This window comes from Elaeis guineensis, chromosome 12, assembly GCF_000442705.2.
Source record: "Elaeis guineensis isolate ETL-2024a chromosome 12, EG11, whole genome shotgun sequence".
Classification (NCBI taxonomy): Eukaryota; Viridiplantae; Streptophyta; class Magnoliopsida; order Arecales; family Arecaceae; genus Elaeis; species Elaeis guineensis.
The window spans coordinates 4,614,602-4,627,876 of record NC_026004.2 but is presented as its reverse complement, the minus strand read 5'-3'; the positions used below and the strand labels follow the sequence as shown (position 1 = coordinate 4,627,876).

The 13,275-nt window shown below is 40.5% G+C and overlaps 1 protein-coding gene across 5 annotated transcripts; it reads right to left on the bottom strand.

Annotated features, from left to right (window-relative positions):
• Positions 1-2,434: 2,434 nt before the first annotated feature.
• Positions 2,435-11,455, bottom strand: LOC105055624 (uncharacterized). Of its 5 annotated transcripts, none has more exons than XM_073246625.1 (6): positions 9,347-11,455; positions 6,979-7,014; positions 6,498-6,701; positions 6,039-6,229; positions 4,189-4,346; positions 2,435-3,330 (listed from the first exon to the last, which is right to left on the bottom strand). In XM_073246625.1, the coding sequence occupies exon 1, from the start codon at positions 11,083-11,085 to the stop codon at positions 9,367-9,369; it is 1,719 nt and encodes a 572-aa protein (XP_073102726.1). In that variant the 5' UTR covers positions 11,086-11,455; the 3' UTR covers positions 2,435-3,330; positions 4,189-4,346; positions 6,039-6,229; positions 6,498-6,701; positions 6,979-7,014; positions 9,347-9,366. The 5 variants fall into 5 exon arrangements, with proteins under 5 accessions (XP_073102726.1, XP_073102727.1, XP_073102725.1 ...); XM_073246626.1 differs by having other exon boundaries at positions 6,039-6,200; XM_073246624.1 differs by having other exon boundaries at positions 6,039-6,701; positions 6,901-7,014.
• Positions 11,456-13,275: the final 1,820 nt, after the last annotated feature.

The window sequence follows — 13,275 nt, the reverse complement described above, 5'->3', positions numbered from 1 at the left end:
CATTGATGGCTGTGATTGCAAACCGGATCATCAAGTCTACTTGGAACTTAAAAGGATCCGGACTAAAAACCAACAGCATCACATAAACAATATTCTGTAGTTTGGATTTGATATTTGAATTAAATGGAAACAGGCAATAGTATAATTACCAAATATAACAATAACTAAAATTCACAGCAAGTGACATGGGAAATTGTTAACTAGGTTATGAGTGTACTAAAAGGCAGGTAGATCACAATCACCATCAGACGTGGCCTAGAAGGCGGAAAAATGCTCGAAAAAAGTAGGAAGCTAAGCTAGGACACTCGCTGGCATGCATTCAAAACTCTTGGATGACATTTTTTATTTATAGAATTTCGTCAGTCAAGCCAATAGAAGAGAACCTCCGACTGACCAACTCTGATTCACCTAAGATTTCTGAACATGCAAAACATAGTCCAGCATATCCCTCTCTTCAAAGTGAAGGGATGCGTTGTCGCAGATATTCTGTACTCAAATCTGCAAGCATAGCAGGAGTTTATTAAGGCCTAATATTTTGGGTTAGAAATAACAGTTGGACAGATTTTTTTGAATACCCAATCCATCCCAAATCCTAATAAATTTTCACCCTCGAGTACCCATTACGATGATATATATGCTATAAATTTTTATAAAAGTATATGCATGATTGGGGGTGAGAGGATTCGAGCTATTGATTATTCGGGCTAAGCGGGCAGCTTCAGGTACCTAAATGATCCAACCCAAATAAAGATTAATTGGGTATCCGACAAGTTTATCATGTTGATAGGTTTGGGATTTTTGAATAATTTTGTAATAGGGTTTGGGAAGGATTTGGGTACAAAGATTTTAAAGGCGGGTACCCTACCCATTGTCGTCCCTATTTTGGGTTCAGCATATGCAGGTGTGACCGAAAAATACACGGTGTACAGAGTAAATCAAGAAATGCATGGCATCATAAGTATTAAACTCAGCAAATGTTTTGCCTTGATAGGAAACCTAGTTGTAAGCAACAAATGCGTGCAACCATTCTCCTTGGTTGCATGACCCGGAGGACAATGCATGACCATCTTGCAAAAAACAGCTTATAAAGAAGCATGAATCATAAACCTGGCAAATTCTGTAACTCCTGCCCGGATACGCAGCATAAAAGGCAAAAGGTTTATGATTTTGTTTTTCCTCATAATTTAGAGCCATATTCTGATCTGACCAATCAATCACTGAAAGTATGCAGACATGTAGAAGAAATAACCGCAGGGTTTTGCTCAAAAAGAAACAACTGGAGGGTTGCACAGCTAGACACATGAAAGAAGGCCTTCAACTAGATATTTTATAGCGTCAGATTAAATTGTGCATTTCATAAACAAGTGCAAAATCATATAAGTTAGAAGAAACCAATTCTTTGTTTTCCGCAGCAATTAAGGCTGCTTGCAACTTATAAGCCAGGTCTACCAGGTTGGGCTGGTTTAGGGCCGGGCCAGGCCACTTAACTGGCCCATAAGCATGGCCAATGAACAAAAATCACGCTCAGCTATGTTTATTTGGGCATGGGGCTGAAGGGGTGGGCTGGCCTTAGGTCTGGTCTGTACAAAATTTGAACTTCAAGTATATGCTGGATACAGCCTGCCTTTGTTTATTGAGAAATTCTCTGTGCACCGCGGGCGGTGCAGAATGCGCGCACCATCCCCAATGATTGGCTCACATGCACAATTGTGATGCAGCACACAAAAAACAAATTTTTTTTTCTTTCGACCTCGTACATGAGCCAATCACCATAGACGGTGCGTGCGATTTTGTACTTCCCACGGTGCACAAAAAATTTCTCTTGTTTGTTATAGCAAGATGGGCTAATCATGCAGGGCCGCTAACAGAGCTTTATAAATGTAAGCAACATATAAACCATACGCTATAGACCATTGAAAGCAAATACACACATAAAAAGGAGACTCGAACAACATAGAAATGAACTGCTAATGATTCAACAGTTGCTAAGCTTGCACAGCATGCTTGCTTGATTCTTTTCAAGAATTTTTAACTACCATGTTGAAGTACCAAAGATTTTAGCGGGCTCTAATCAATAATGTCGCTGGAGTAATCAGCAAATCAAATCACAGCCGAAGGACCAATATCAGGTTTGGCTGCCATTTAATAATGAAGAATCTTGACCAAAACATTCATATTTGATGCGTTTTTATGATCATCATTAAATTTTACTCCCTAAACTATGCATAAAACAAGACATCAATTTTTCCTACAAACAAGGAATTAACAATCAAATTCTGATTTTTTTTATGGCAGTAAATTAAACCATTCTAGAACTTTCAAAATATGCTCATACTTTTTATAAGCAATATTAGGCAAACCATTTTATAAGACAAGTCTCATGGAATTAGTAAAATTAGCTTCTATCAGTGTAACATCATCTGGATTCACGGACAAAAAAAATGTAAACATCTTTCAGGAGTCTAGGTGCATGAGACATGAGCTATGCTACAGGATACATCCCAAAAAATGATCCACCCAAAGCTTTGCTTTATTTAATGTGACAGCAATAATATTCTTACTCTGACTCACAATAAGGTAACCTCTGGAATACTCTCCTTTTCCACCTTGGACAACCCTACCCTCTCTATTCTTTAAATTGCAATTCAGAGATCAAACTCCCACAAAACCCTCTCAATCAGCATACGAATCACAAGAAGCCTCCGCATAATGGATGCAAAAGATATGGTCATCTATCTTCTTTGTTTTCCTCGTTGGAGGTTAGAAACTTGAAATACTAGTCTCACAGCTAAAATTCTGGACAGTCCGGACCATCCTTGGCTACTGAAGAACTTGACTGGATGCAAGCTAAAAAGCAGCATGTGGAGAACCTTGCTTATCCAGCCTGAGTGGTCTAGATTTATAAGGGCACGCACAAAGTGCACTGGCAATGGCAAAAGGCGGCTGGCATGCCAAACAGGGAGCTGTAAGACCGGCAACCCATATTACAAGGATCTGCCACCGTTATCACCAGTCACTTTGGTGGTATTCTTGAAAGGGTTTGGCCATGACCGGGATAGATATGCATTGAATCTCACTCTCAGCTTCAATGTGCCAGTTTCTGTCCAGCCACTGGGCACGTTGCATTGCAGCATGGGGGCTTGCATGTGAATACTATCTGTCCGCCGAAGCTGAGGGTGCTGGGAAAGGGACGGGAGGTGACCCAGCTAATTGCTATAGACGGAAGCATGATGGACCAGACCTGTGTAAGCCCACAAACTACAGTTGGCTTTTGAAGAACGCGTGCCCTTCAGCAATGAGTTTATGCATGATGTAAATTGCGATGTTCAACTGCAGCAACGAGGTGTTTCATCTGATTACATTTTGTCCCACAAGCTGATTATGTGCACATACTCTTTTCAGAGAGAGTAACAGTACCGATCAGGAATCAGGCTAGCAATTAGATCACATTTTTCTCCTAAAAATATTATTAGTTCACAACTTTCATTTGACAGCATCTCAACCACCTAACAAATGGCTAATGATTATTGATAGTTGTGCCCCAGTCTTCTTCTGTTGTTAGTAAGTCTCTGTATTTGTTAAAATATTTATTTAAACAAAAGAATATTTTATGGATGCTCGAATTCACACTCGAGAGCATCAAACATGCCATGGAAACCATAGACTGCTAGAAAACCACCACAGTGTAAACCAGTCTCATATGGCAGAATACCTGTTGGCCAGCCAACAGAAGCACCCTTCCCAAGGAGTGAACAAACAAAACCAGGAATTGGATTTTTCAGGAAATGCTAAACGAACAGTCAACCCTAGCTGAGCAGATATAAAAGAACCTAACATCTGGTTACTTGTTTGACAGAAGTTTTGTGTTTAGCCGATATCAACTTAATATCTGTGCAATAAGGCTTGTTTATATACACCTATTTTTACTTTGAACACACTTAAATATAAATCAGAAATTAAACATAAATCAACCAGCAAAATCAAGAATTGACAGTAAAATTTATCATCAATAGAATATAAATGGCAGTAAATCCATGGCATGACCTCAACTAAAATACTAGTTGCATGGAAAACAAACAGGACTGTATAAATTGCACAGTATGAGTCTAAAAGTCAACAAAATATTTCTGCACTCAGGCTGTTAAGATAGTCAACCCAAGGAAAAAAAAACAAGATTTGCAAATGCACCTGAACTTTATGATCATCGTCATAGGTAGCTGTTGAAGAATATCAGCCATGACATCAAGGGGTAAAATGCTCCCATCCACCTTCCTTCATTTCTTTATGAGAGTTCTTTCATTTGAAGTTCTTTTCCTAGATCAGCGCAGCAAGTCTATCTTTATGTGCTGAGATGCCGAGAGAAGAAAAAGAAGAATTAATATAAGGTGAATTAAGTTGACGAAATTACAACATTTGGTAACCACCTCCAGAGAAAAAGATAAAAGTTTTGGTAGCTTAACATAAATACAACATCTGAAATATAATTGCAACCATAATAACAGTCATGCATAACGTTACCCTAGAACAATACCAACACATAACACTCAGAAATATATTCCAATTAATTGATTTAATCCACGAAACCCCTCTCTCTCTCTCTCTCTCTCGCTCTCTGTGTGTGTGTGTGTGTGTGTGAAAGAGAGTATATTTGAATTTCGAGAGCTGGGATTTCACAAATAAGGTTAATGGTGACTTGCTGCACGTCAAAAAAGTTTGGAATTGTTGTAGTTATTTTTGGCAGCAATTTAACCTCTTCACATCTGCAAAAAACCCTAATCAGTTGCTTGTCAAACTAGATAGCCAACATGTACTGAGACACTGCATTTTTTTTTTCTCCCTGAGGGAAGTAAAAGGCTCGAGGAAGCCTAAGAAAAACATTGTAATGATGATTTTTTTGTAATGATTTATCAAAAGTTGAGTGATCCAAGGAAGAGAAGATATTAAACATTGGCTAGTGCACTTGTTTATTTATGTTAGCGGAGGACACCTTGCAAAGAGTTAGGGATGGGAGAACCATTGGTTGTACCAATTGAACTTTAAAGTTGCATTGATGGATAGTGCCTACTTGATCATTATTTTCTTATTGTCAATCTGCAATTCTCTCTCCATCTCTCAACCTAGTCATTCATTATCTTTTTGTGCCCAAAATTGGTGAAATAACCAACACTTTGTGAAAACTAACTTCAAAGGCTCACAGCCTTCAAAAACATATGGCATGATTGGGAATGGAACAGAGTGATCAATAGTTTAGTGTTTTGATTAGATTGTACTGAAGCAAAGATCAACTACATTTTCCACCAACATCTTCACAACTTGTACCTTCCACAATCACTGGTCCATCCAAAAGCAAAAGAGAACAAGAATTTTTCCTTCACATGTGCTGGAAGGGTTTACTTTCGAATTACTTCTATCCCTACCTGTAAACTCAGACCCTTAAGTAAAATCTTGTAATCCCTGCCAACCTTATTCACAGAAGACCGTCCAGCTGCAGGTGTGGGTGACACCAAACATAACCATCCCTTGGCGAAAAATTTCACAACCTGTAGAGCTCCTTTTGCCCTTTTCTGATTAAGAGCCTTCAGAATCACAGCATTAGAGGTATTCTAAGTTTCTAACAGTCTAGGCATCTGTTACCCCTCCTATTGCCTTCCCTTTCTCATTTTTTCCTGCTTTCCTTGCTCTATCTTTCCCTCCTTTCCCTAATTTTCTGTTTCCTCCTCTCTTGTTTTTTTGTTTTGCTCCTTAATTTCTCCACGATGAACCAATAAAAATTATGACATATGAAAGAGCTTTCCCAAAAATAACATGAATAGTAAGAATCAGCAAATGGATGTAATAAAGTATTGAAAACCAAATTATCACACAAAAAGGAAAAACAATGCTATGCTAGGGTAAAGGTTAGATTTATTTCTGCAGAGACAGCACAGCAGTAACCACCATAAATTATGAACTAAGTAGCTGACCTAATATAGTCTAATATATGAATAACAGGAAAAAAATGAAGAGAAGATATGTAAAGAGTGCAAAACCTCACTCACCTACAGGAGAGCATGTTGCGATGGAAATAGCACTGCAAGATCTTCTTCTTCATGAGGAAGAGGGCCAGCACACCTTAACACACGATTTATCAAAGGAGTAAGAAAGGTTCTAGGTTTTCAAGTTCCTCTTTCTTCAAATCTGATTTATTGAAGACAGATCCCCTGCCGATGAAGTTCGATCCTTATAAAAGCTGGCAAAAATCCAAACTTAAAAGACATTGGTCTAATTATATTTTTGCCCTTTATATGGTGACAAAAGCTAGGCATAACATCTAATAAAGCTAGCTACATGCATTGATCTTAGAGTTAACCAATTTAGATATCAAGGCAGTTTCTATTCATGTTGATTTTGGCAAAGAAAATCATATATGACAACCAAAAGAGTATTAGAGGTGAAGAATAAAGAGCACTAGGTTTGCAAATTTTTCATGGCTATACAAGCCTCAGCTGCCTCACAACCTTCCCAAGTCGATACGCCAGCTATCCAAACAGAGCAAGTTCTGCTGGGATAACTCTGATTGCTGGAACATCCTGCTGTGTTGCAGAGTCTCAGATCTTTCAGCATAGCTTTTTTATTTTTGGTAACATTTCAGCATAGCTCAATATCTTGTTGTGAGAAGGAATGCTGGCCAAAGAATCAGCCTCCTGATCTCTTTCCCTTCCCTGTACAACAGATGGTGTTGGTGTTAAACGACGTCCTTCTACAACATTGTCAACCCCAACATTTGTGGATGAGGGGAAAACAATGTGCTGCTGGCCTACTGAGTGGGTTAATAAAGGACATCATCAATGATGATGAAAACCAGTAATTTTCCAGGAAACTTGTTTTAAAGTGTCTGCTTATCGCTTTGTAATAACATACCAAGTCAGATGTTTTCATGTGAAGAATAGGAATCAAATGAGAAGCATGCACGTTGTCTTGATAATTTCAGAATTTTACCTCTGAATATCTTTGCCAAATTGACATCCCACCTACCTGCAAAATTTTCTAAAACCATTATCAATACTTCACATATTAAAAGCTTGCTTGAACTAATGATTTACCCAACAAACAAGTGAAAAGAAATAACAACTTAAGACATGTTTTGTTATTATGAAATTCATTAGAGCTCAAGAAAAGATTAAAAACAACTTCTAAAACATTAAAACATGTACAAAGAGTGTCTTAGGCACCAAATATTGGCTGTGAAAATCTCCACACTAGGCAATTAGATCTAACTGATTGATACAACAGATGGCTCCCTATTAAAGCATCGCTGAATCAACACTCATCTGCACCCCCATTTGTCTGCAAGAATGCTTCTTGATGGCTTGCAATGAAGTCTAGCAGGCATTCATATTGCACAGGATTTTAAACAAACATCATACAACCACCAAAAATTTGAATGTGAGGAAGAAAAGAAATCATTTAATTTTTGATTCATGCAAAAGCCAGAATAAGAGGAAGTTTTGGCCTTCACCAAGGTGCATAAATACTTCTCCCATACTTAAAAAAAATAACACAACAATAACCAAAAATCTGTACAATTTAGATGAAATGGGTATCATATGCTTTTAACCAAAAAAGAAATTTATATTTTGATTAACTAGCTAATCACAAAGAAAAGGAAGCCTCACCTTGTTACTGCCATGACCAGAATGCCATTTTCCATTCAGAACAGATTTTTGTGCATTCTCTAATGGCCATGCTTTGCCTTAAATTCCCATGCTATGTCATATGGACAACAGTTTGATTTAAAGCAAGCAATGACATCTCCTTAATAATATACATGGTTACTCGCTTACAAGCTCTGATGCAAATATTACAAGATAGCTTATACAGCTCTTGAATTTGGCAGCATGTTGGCAATAAGTGCATTGTTAATTCTTCCTTTTGTAGGTCCATTAACATTAATGCACCAGTTAAATAAAATAGAATATATGGAGTTCTAATGATAGTCAGAATATATAAGAAATAATAAAGAATTTGCGCATATGACCAAAACTTAAGCACCATCCAGAAGAATAGCCAAACAGATGAAGACATATTAAGATAGACCATGGTGGAATATACGAAGGAAAAGTGTGCAAAAGGCAAATTTCATGACGTCGCAGAGACGACAAAGTGATATCCATGACAACAAAAAAAATCAATAAAAAGACAAGCACACAGCAAGACTGCGATGTAGCCAAGAAGCAAGGTCAATCCACATCATAGCACCAGGCCAGATGATCGCTCAAGAAGGCACACAATGTCAAAGCTAAAATTAATTGCCCAAAAATGTTCCAAGGCACAGTGCCCAGCATAATCCAAGGTACTCTTTTAAAGCCAACCTAGGTCATTCATCCTCATGAAAATTAAAATTTATGGTGGATAATGCAATTTATTTAGGTGCAACAGAATTAACTAGACCAAAATTTAACAATTAGTATGCTGTTGGCAAAAGATGAGAACTACAAAAGTTTGATACTTAACCATGAAGGAAATCAGTTGAAATATACAACAGCTGTAATACAACTAGAAAGGTCCAAAGAAACAAAGTTACATAGAGTGCTCTGTTCATAGCTGCACTAAAAATCTATACCCAGATGCTAAGCCAAGTTAAATAAAAAAAAACATCACGACATTTGGAAAAGGAATAGGCTTTGCCAACAGAATTTTCAGATGCCTGACCAGGTGCTAATAATCCCAACTTATCTAACTCAATGTAATTTTCTGTTCATTTACTTAGATACTCTAAATAAACAGGCAACATTAGATGCTCACTAAAGGAGTTAACCACAAATGTTCAAGAAATGGCAACACTAGAAGTTCATCAATTAGCATACTCATGTCCAACTCAGGTTGTTTATTATCAAAAACCCCAAAAATAATTACAATTGTTTGTGATAAGGATATTACAATATTAGGCAATGATGACACTGTAGGGACCTGCTCTGGAAAGAAGTTAAAGCTTCTAAGATTCGGTAAAGAAGCAGATATCAAAGAGACATTCTAAGAGAACCATGACCAACAACAAATTGCCATCAATGGCAATCAGCATAACAGAAACAAACTAGCTGCTCCAGCATTGAGGACAACAAAAAGGCCATTGTATCCAAACAACTCAACTAATATAGTTAACACAAATTTCAATAAGAAAACAGTAAGCTTGCTAGACAACAAATTCATCAGAATGCTACCAATCCGTAGGCATAGCATAGCAGCCCCTATCACACCAAGAACTAAATTTTCTGATAAGGCAATAGGAATCTACACCAAATCTTAGGCAAAATCCAGAAACCTAAAGCAAATAACATGGGGAAAACTCTTCAAAATTTCCGCATACCAAGTGAACCCATCGATTGTTCAGGAATCTGTGCGACAGGTATTAATCCCATCTTTGCAATCACTTGTGAGATCATTGAATGTCTCAATCTGCTTCTTGCCCCTCAGGAACACTTCAGTGTCCACCTCCACCCTCATGTAGCCATCAAACTCCACCGGAATCCCATTGTTGAGGCTCTGGGTCTCTGTATACCACTCACTGTTCTCACCCCACAAGTCCTTGAAATCGTCAAGGAAATGAACTGGATACTTATCCTTCAATGGATCAAAGAAGGAGGTATCAGGCTCATTTGTAGCAACATAAAGGTGCCTCCCATCATCAATCTTCTCCCCCAGTGTCGACACGAGAGCCTCAGGGGATGTGTCCCTTGCTAAATTGGGCCAGAGCTCGGTGTTCCTTGCCTTCTCTCCTCTGACAACATGAACCGAATCAAAGTCCCAGTTCATCTTTGAGGCAATACCGGAGACAATATCCATCAAGCGGCGAGATTTCCAAATGAGGTTCCATGGCCTCTGGATCACCGACTCTGTTTCCCCCTCACAGACCCTGTACCAGTAGTTGTCAGGCTCGACAGCACCGAACTTCCTCATGATGAGGGCGTCCTTCACCTCGGCCAGCTTCATGGGCGTGATTTTGAAGTTCTCCACCAGGTGGAGGCCCAGCCGGTCCTTCTTCTGCCACAAGGCCCAGTCTTTCCAGAACTGGCGCTCGTCAAGGACCGATGCCGAGTCCCTCAAGTGCTCGAAATCGAAGTAGAACCGGAAATCCTTGCCCTCCTCGTCTTGATTCGTGGAAGTGTACATCGAATTGAGGCAGATGCTGAGATCCATGACGAGGGTTCGGTTCAGGTACTGGGCTTCTCCCAGGGCACAAAGGAAGCTCCAGAGGTAGTGGTTCATGGGCTTGCAGCGGTCGCCGCCGCCAGTATAGATGAGGTACTTGCCGGCGCTGAACTTGCCCTCGGACTCCACCACCGGGAGGGTGTCGTTCACGTCCTCGCCGACGACCGGAACAACCAGGGGCTTCTCGCCCTTCCTGGGATCGGATTCGTCGGCGGAGGAGGACGAGAGGGTGGCCGTGGAGGGGCCGCCCTTGAGCTTGTTCTTCTTCTTGCGAGCGTTGACACCGGAATGGTAGTCGCCAATCTTGACGATAGAGTAGGTGCAGTTGGGGCCGCGGGCGAGCTCGAAGCGGCGGTAGTCCTTGTAGAAGGCGGCGCGCTTGGCGTCCTTAGGGCGGAAGCGCCAGGCCATGTCGCAGGTGCGTCCGTCGCCGGCGCCGGGGACGGGCTTGCCGAAGCGGTAGAAGTGGTTGTTGCGGAAGGTCTCGATGGCAGCGTGCATCATGACGTGGTAGACCTCCGGCTCCTTGCAGGCGATGGGGCCGCCCTTGTCGTCGCAGTCGCCAGCGGCGGTGGTCGAAACGTCGGAGAGGCGGATGGCAGTGGAGGAGTCGTCGTTGGAGCCAGCGGAGGCGTTGAGGAAGTCCTCGCCGGTGCGGAGGACGGAGTCATCGGAGCGGAAGGTGGCGGAGGAGGTGGATGTAAGGAAGGAGGTGAGCTTGGAGGAGGCGTGGAGGAGGGGGTCGTCGGGGTGGTAGGTGGCGGCGATGATGGTGAATGCGAGGACGCCGAGGACGAAGATGGCGAAGCCGAGGTTGCCCACGAGTTGGAGCACGATCTGACCCAGACTCTCCGCCCGGAAGCTCGCCGTCCGGCTCAGCGGCGGCCGCCCTTGCATAGCTCTTTCTTTCTTACCTTCTTGGTCGTCGCCAAGAAATCAAGTAATCGAAGGGAATGGGATTGGATTTGATCTCTTTTCGCTCCTCGTCGTCCGTTTCTTGTGGTGTGGATCTGGATCCCGGCTTCTGGAGGGAGGCGTAGGATGTCGCTCGTCGGTAACGGTGGTGGTGGCGCTTTTTTGTACTTTTTTTTTGCTTTTTATTATTTTCTTCGTTTGAGAAGTCGGATGAGGTGCGCAACGGGATGCCGGAGGGAGGAGGACGGCACTTTCGAATTCCGGGGTTCATCTTCCTGGTGGTTCGCCGTTTTGATGAACGGGAACTGGAGTATTTGGACGGCTGGTGATTCTCATCGATGTGGAAGGAATGGTATGTGGACCGTAGACATTCTGCTTCCTGGTTGTATGGTGACGATTCGGACGGATAGATTTTGACCGGCACTGCTGACTAATTGTTACCGTATCTGGACGTGTCAGTAAAAAAATACAAGAAATCAGTTGTCTGCCACGTGTCCGGGTTGCACTAAGCGTTATTTGACACCTTAAGTTCTTAAAACATTTTGATACCGTAATGGATTAATAGCTAATTTATATGGCCAATAGTAAATACATGCTCCGATTAGTGTACGGATTCTATTGTATGCATTGAGTGCTACCAAGGCAAAATGAAGATTGTAAGCATGTGGTCATTATACATTCCTTTGCCTACATGGACAACGGCTGTGCGCCTGTGCCACGTATGTCAACTTGATTTCTTTCCTAATTATTTATTAAATTTTATCGATTATATGTCTAATCTCTTGATAGAGCATGATAAGCAACTTCTTTTAGCATGTGTAACATAGTTCATATGGCAAGGTGTGAAATAATCTTCGGTTCAATTTTCTCCGCAACAAATTATTTGAATAGCTCATGCGTCATGTAATTCTAATTTCTCAGTTGTTCGGCCTGATAATGACGTGCCATGTAAGTATAGTACTTACTCTTTTCCTCACTGGATTACCTCATCTTTAATAGTTTTATGGCTGCCTCCTTCCGTTGGCATGCTTAACTTTGATGTATTGGTGTTGTTGCACCAATGCGGTAGCTAGGGATATCATTAGGGATACAATGACAAGCTAATTATGTTATCAAGAATCGTAATGGTAAGCTAATTCAAGCTAGAGGTAAATTCTTAAGGTCTTCTTGTAGTTTTTTTATTGAATTACTAGCTGTTTGATTGAGAGTCAAGGTTGCAATTCAGAATTTCAATGCTCTTCATATTTGGATTGAGAGAAATATTTTGTGCACCATGGGCTGTGCAGCTTGCGCATATTGTCCGTGATGATTGGCTCATGTGAAGCCGGACATAGTATAAAAAATAAAATTTCGTCAGTCGTGTACGAAAATCAATTACCACGAACGGTGCGTAAAGCATTTCTCTTGGATTGAGGGTGATTACTCAATCATGTGCACAGCCCTATTGTTCAAGATTTATGAGCCTGAAAGGTATCTTATCTTTCATTTACAATTTCTCACATATATTCTGAAGCTAATCAACTAGTTGATTATATAGATAGTAGGGCTTTGCTTGGTGATTTTAAATGAAATACGAGAGCTGATGTCGATTTGTATGGCCTACAACTTCTTCATGCTGATGCTTATGATATTGGATTTCGGTGACATCACTGATTTCCTTATATTAGTCTCATCATGTTATATGTTCTGTTTGCTATTACCTCTGCAACATCTTGGATTGGTCTCGGTTTGTGGGCTGGTTGCATATAATTTCATTATTATGTGCTATATTTATACTATTTGCCTCAGAGTGCTTTGTTTTGCTAAGTTGGATATGCCGAAATGACTCTGTGCGATTATGTTCACTTTGAGCCATTTTCTTTTCCTTGGTGTCATCCAATTGTTACTGTTGTTAATCATCATGTTGAAATGGTGATGGAAGACTACAATCCAATCTCTTATATTCAATCAACTATCTTTGCTATTCATTAGTATTTGTAGATTTTCAGTACTAATGTTAACCCTAGATGGTTGCTGGTTGCTGGCTGCAGTTATTTTCCCATATTATTCTCTCATTTAGTGGCTTTACTGTTCTTTTTCCTTATGCATGTTTGGATTTTCTTGTCAATTTTCCAGCACAGGGTGTTCTATGCTGTCAATGTTGGTGATGCTGCTACTTGTGTTTCATTTACA

Excerpts from the sequence above, each read along its gene's own strand:
- LOC105055624 (XM_073246624.1), bottom strand. The coding sequence starts at position 11,085 with ATGCAAGGGCGGCCGCCGCTGAGCCGGACGGCGAGCTTCCGGGCGGAG.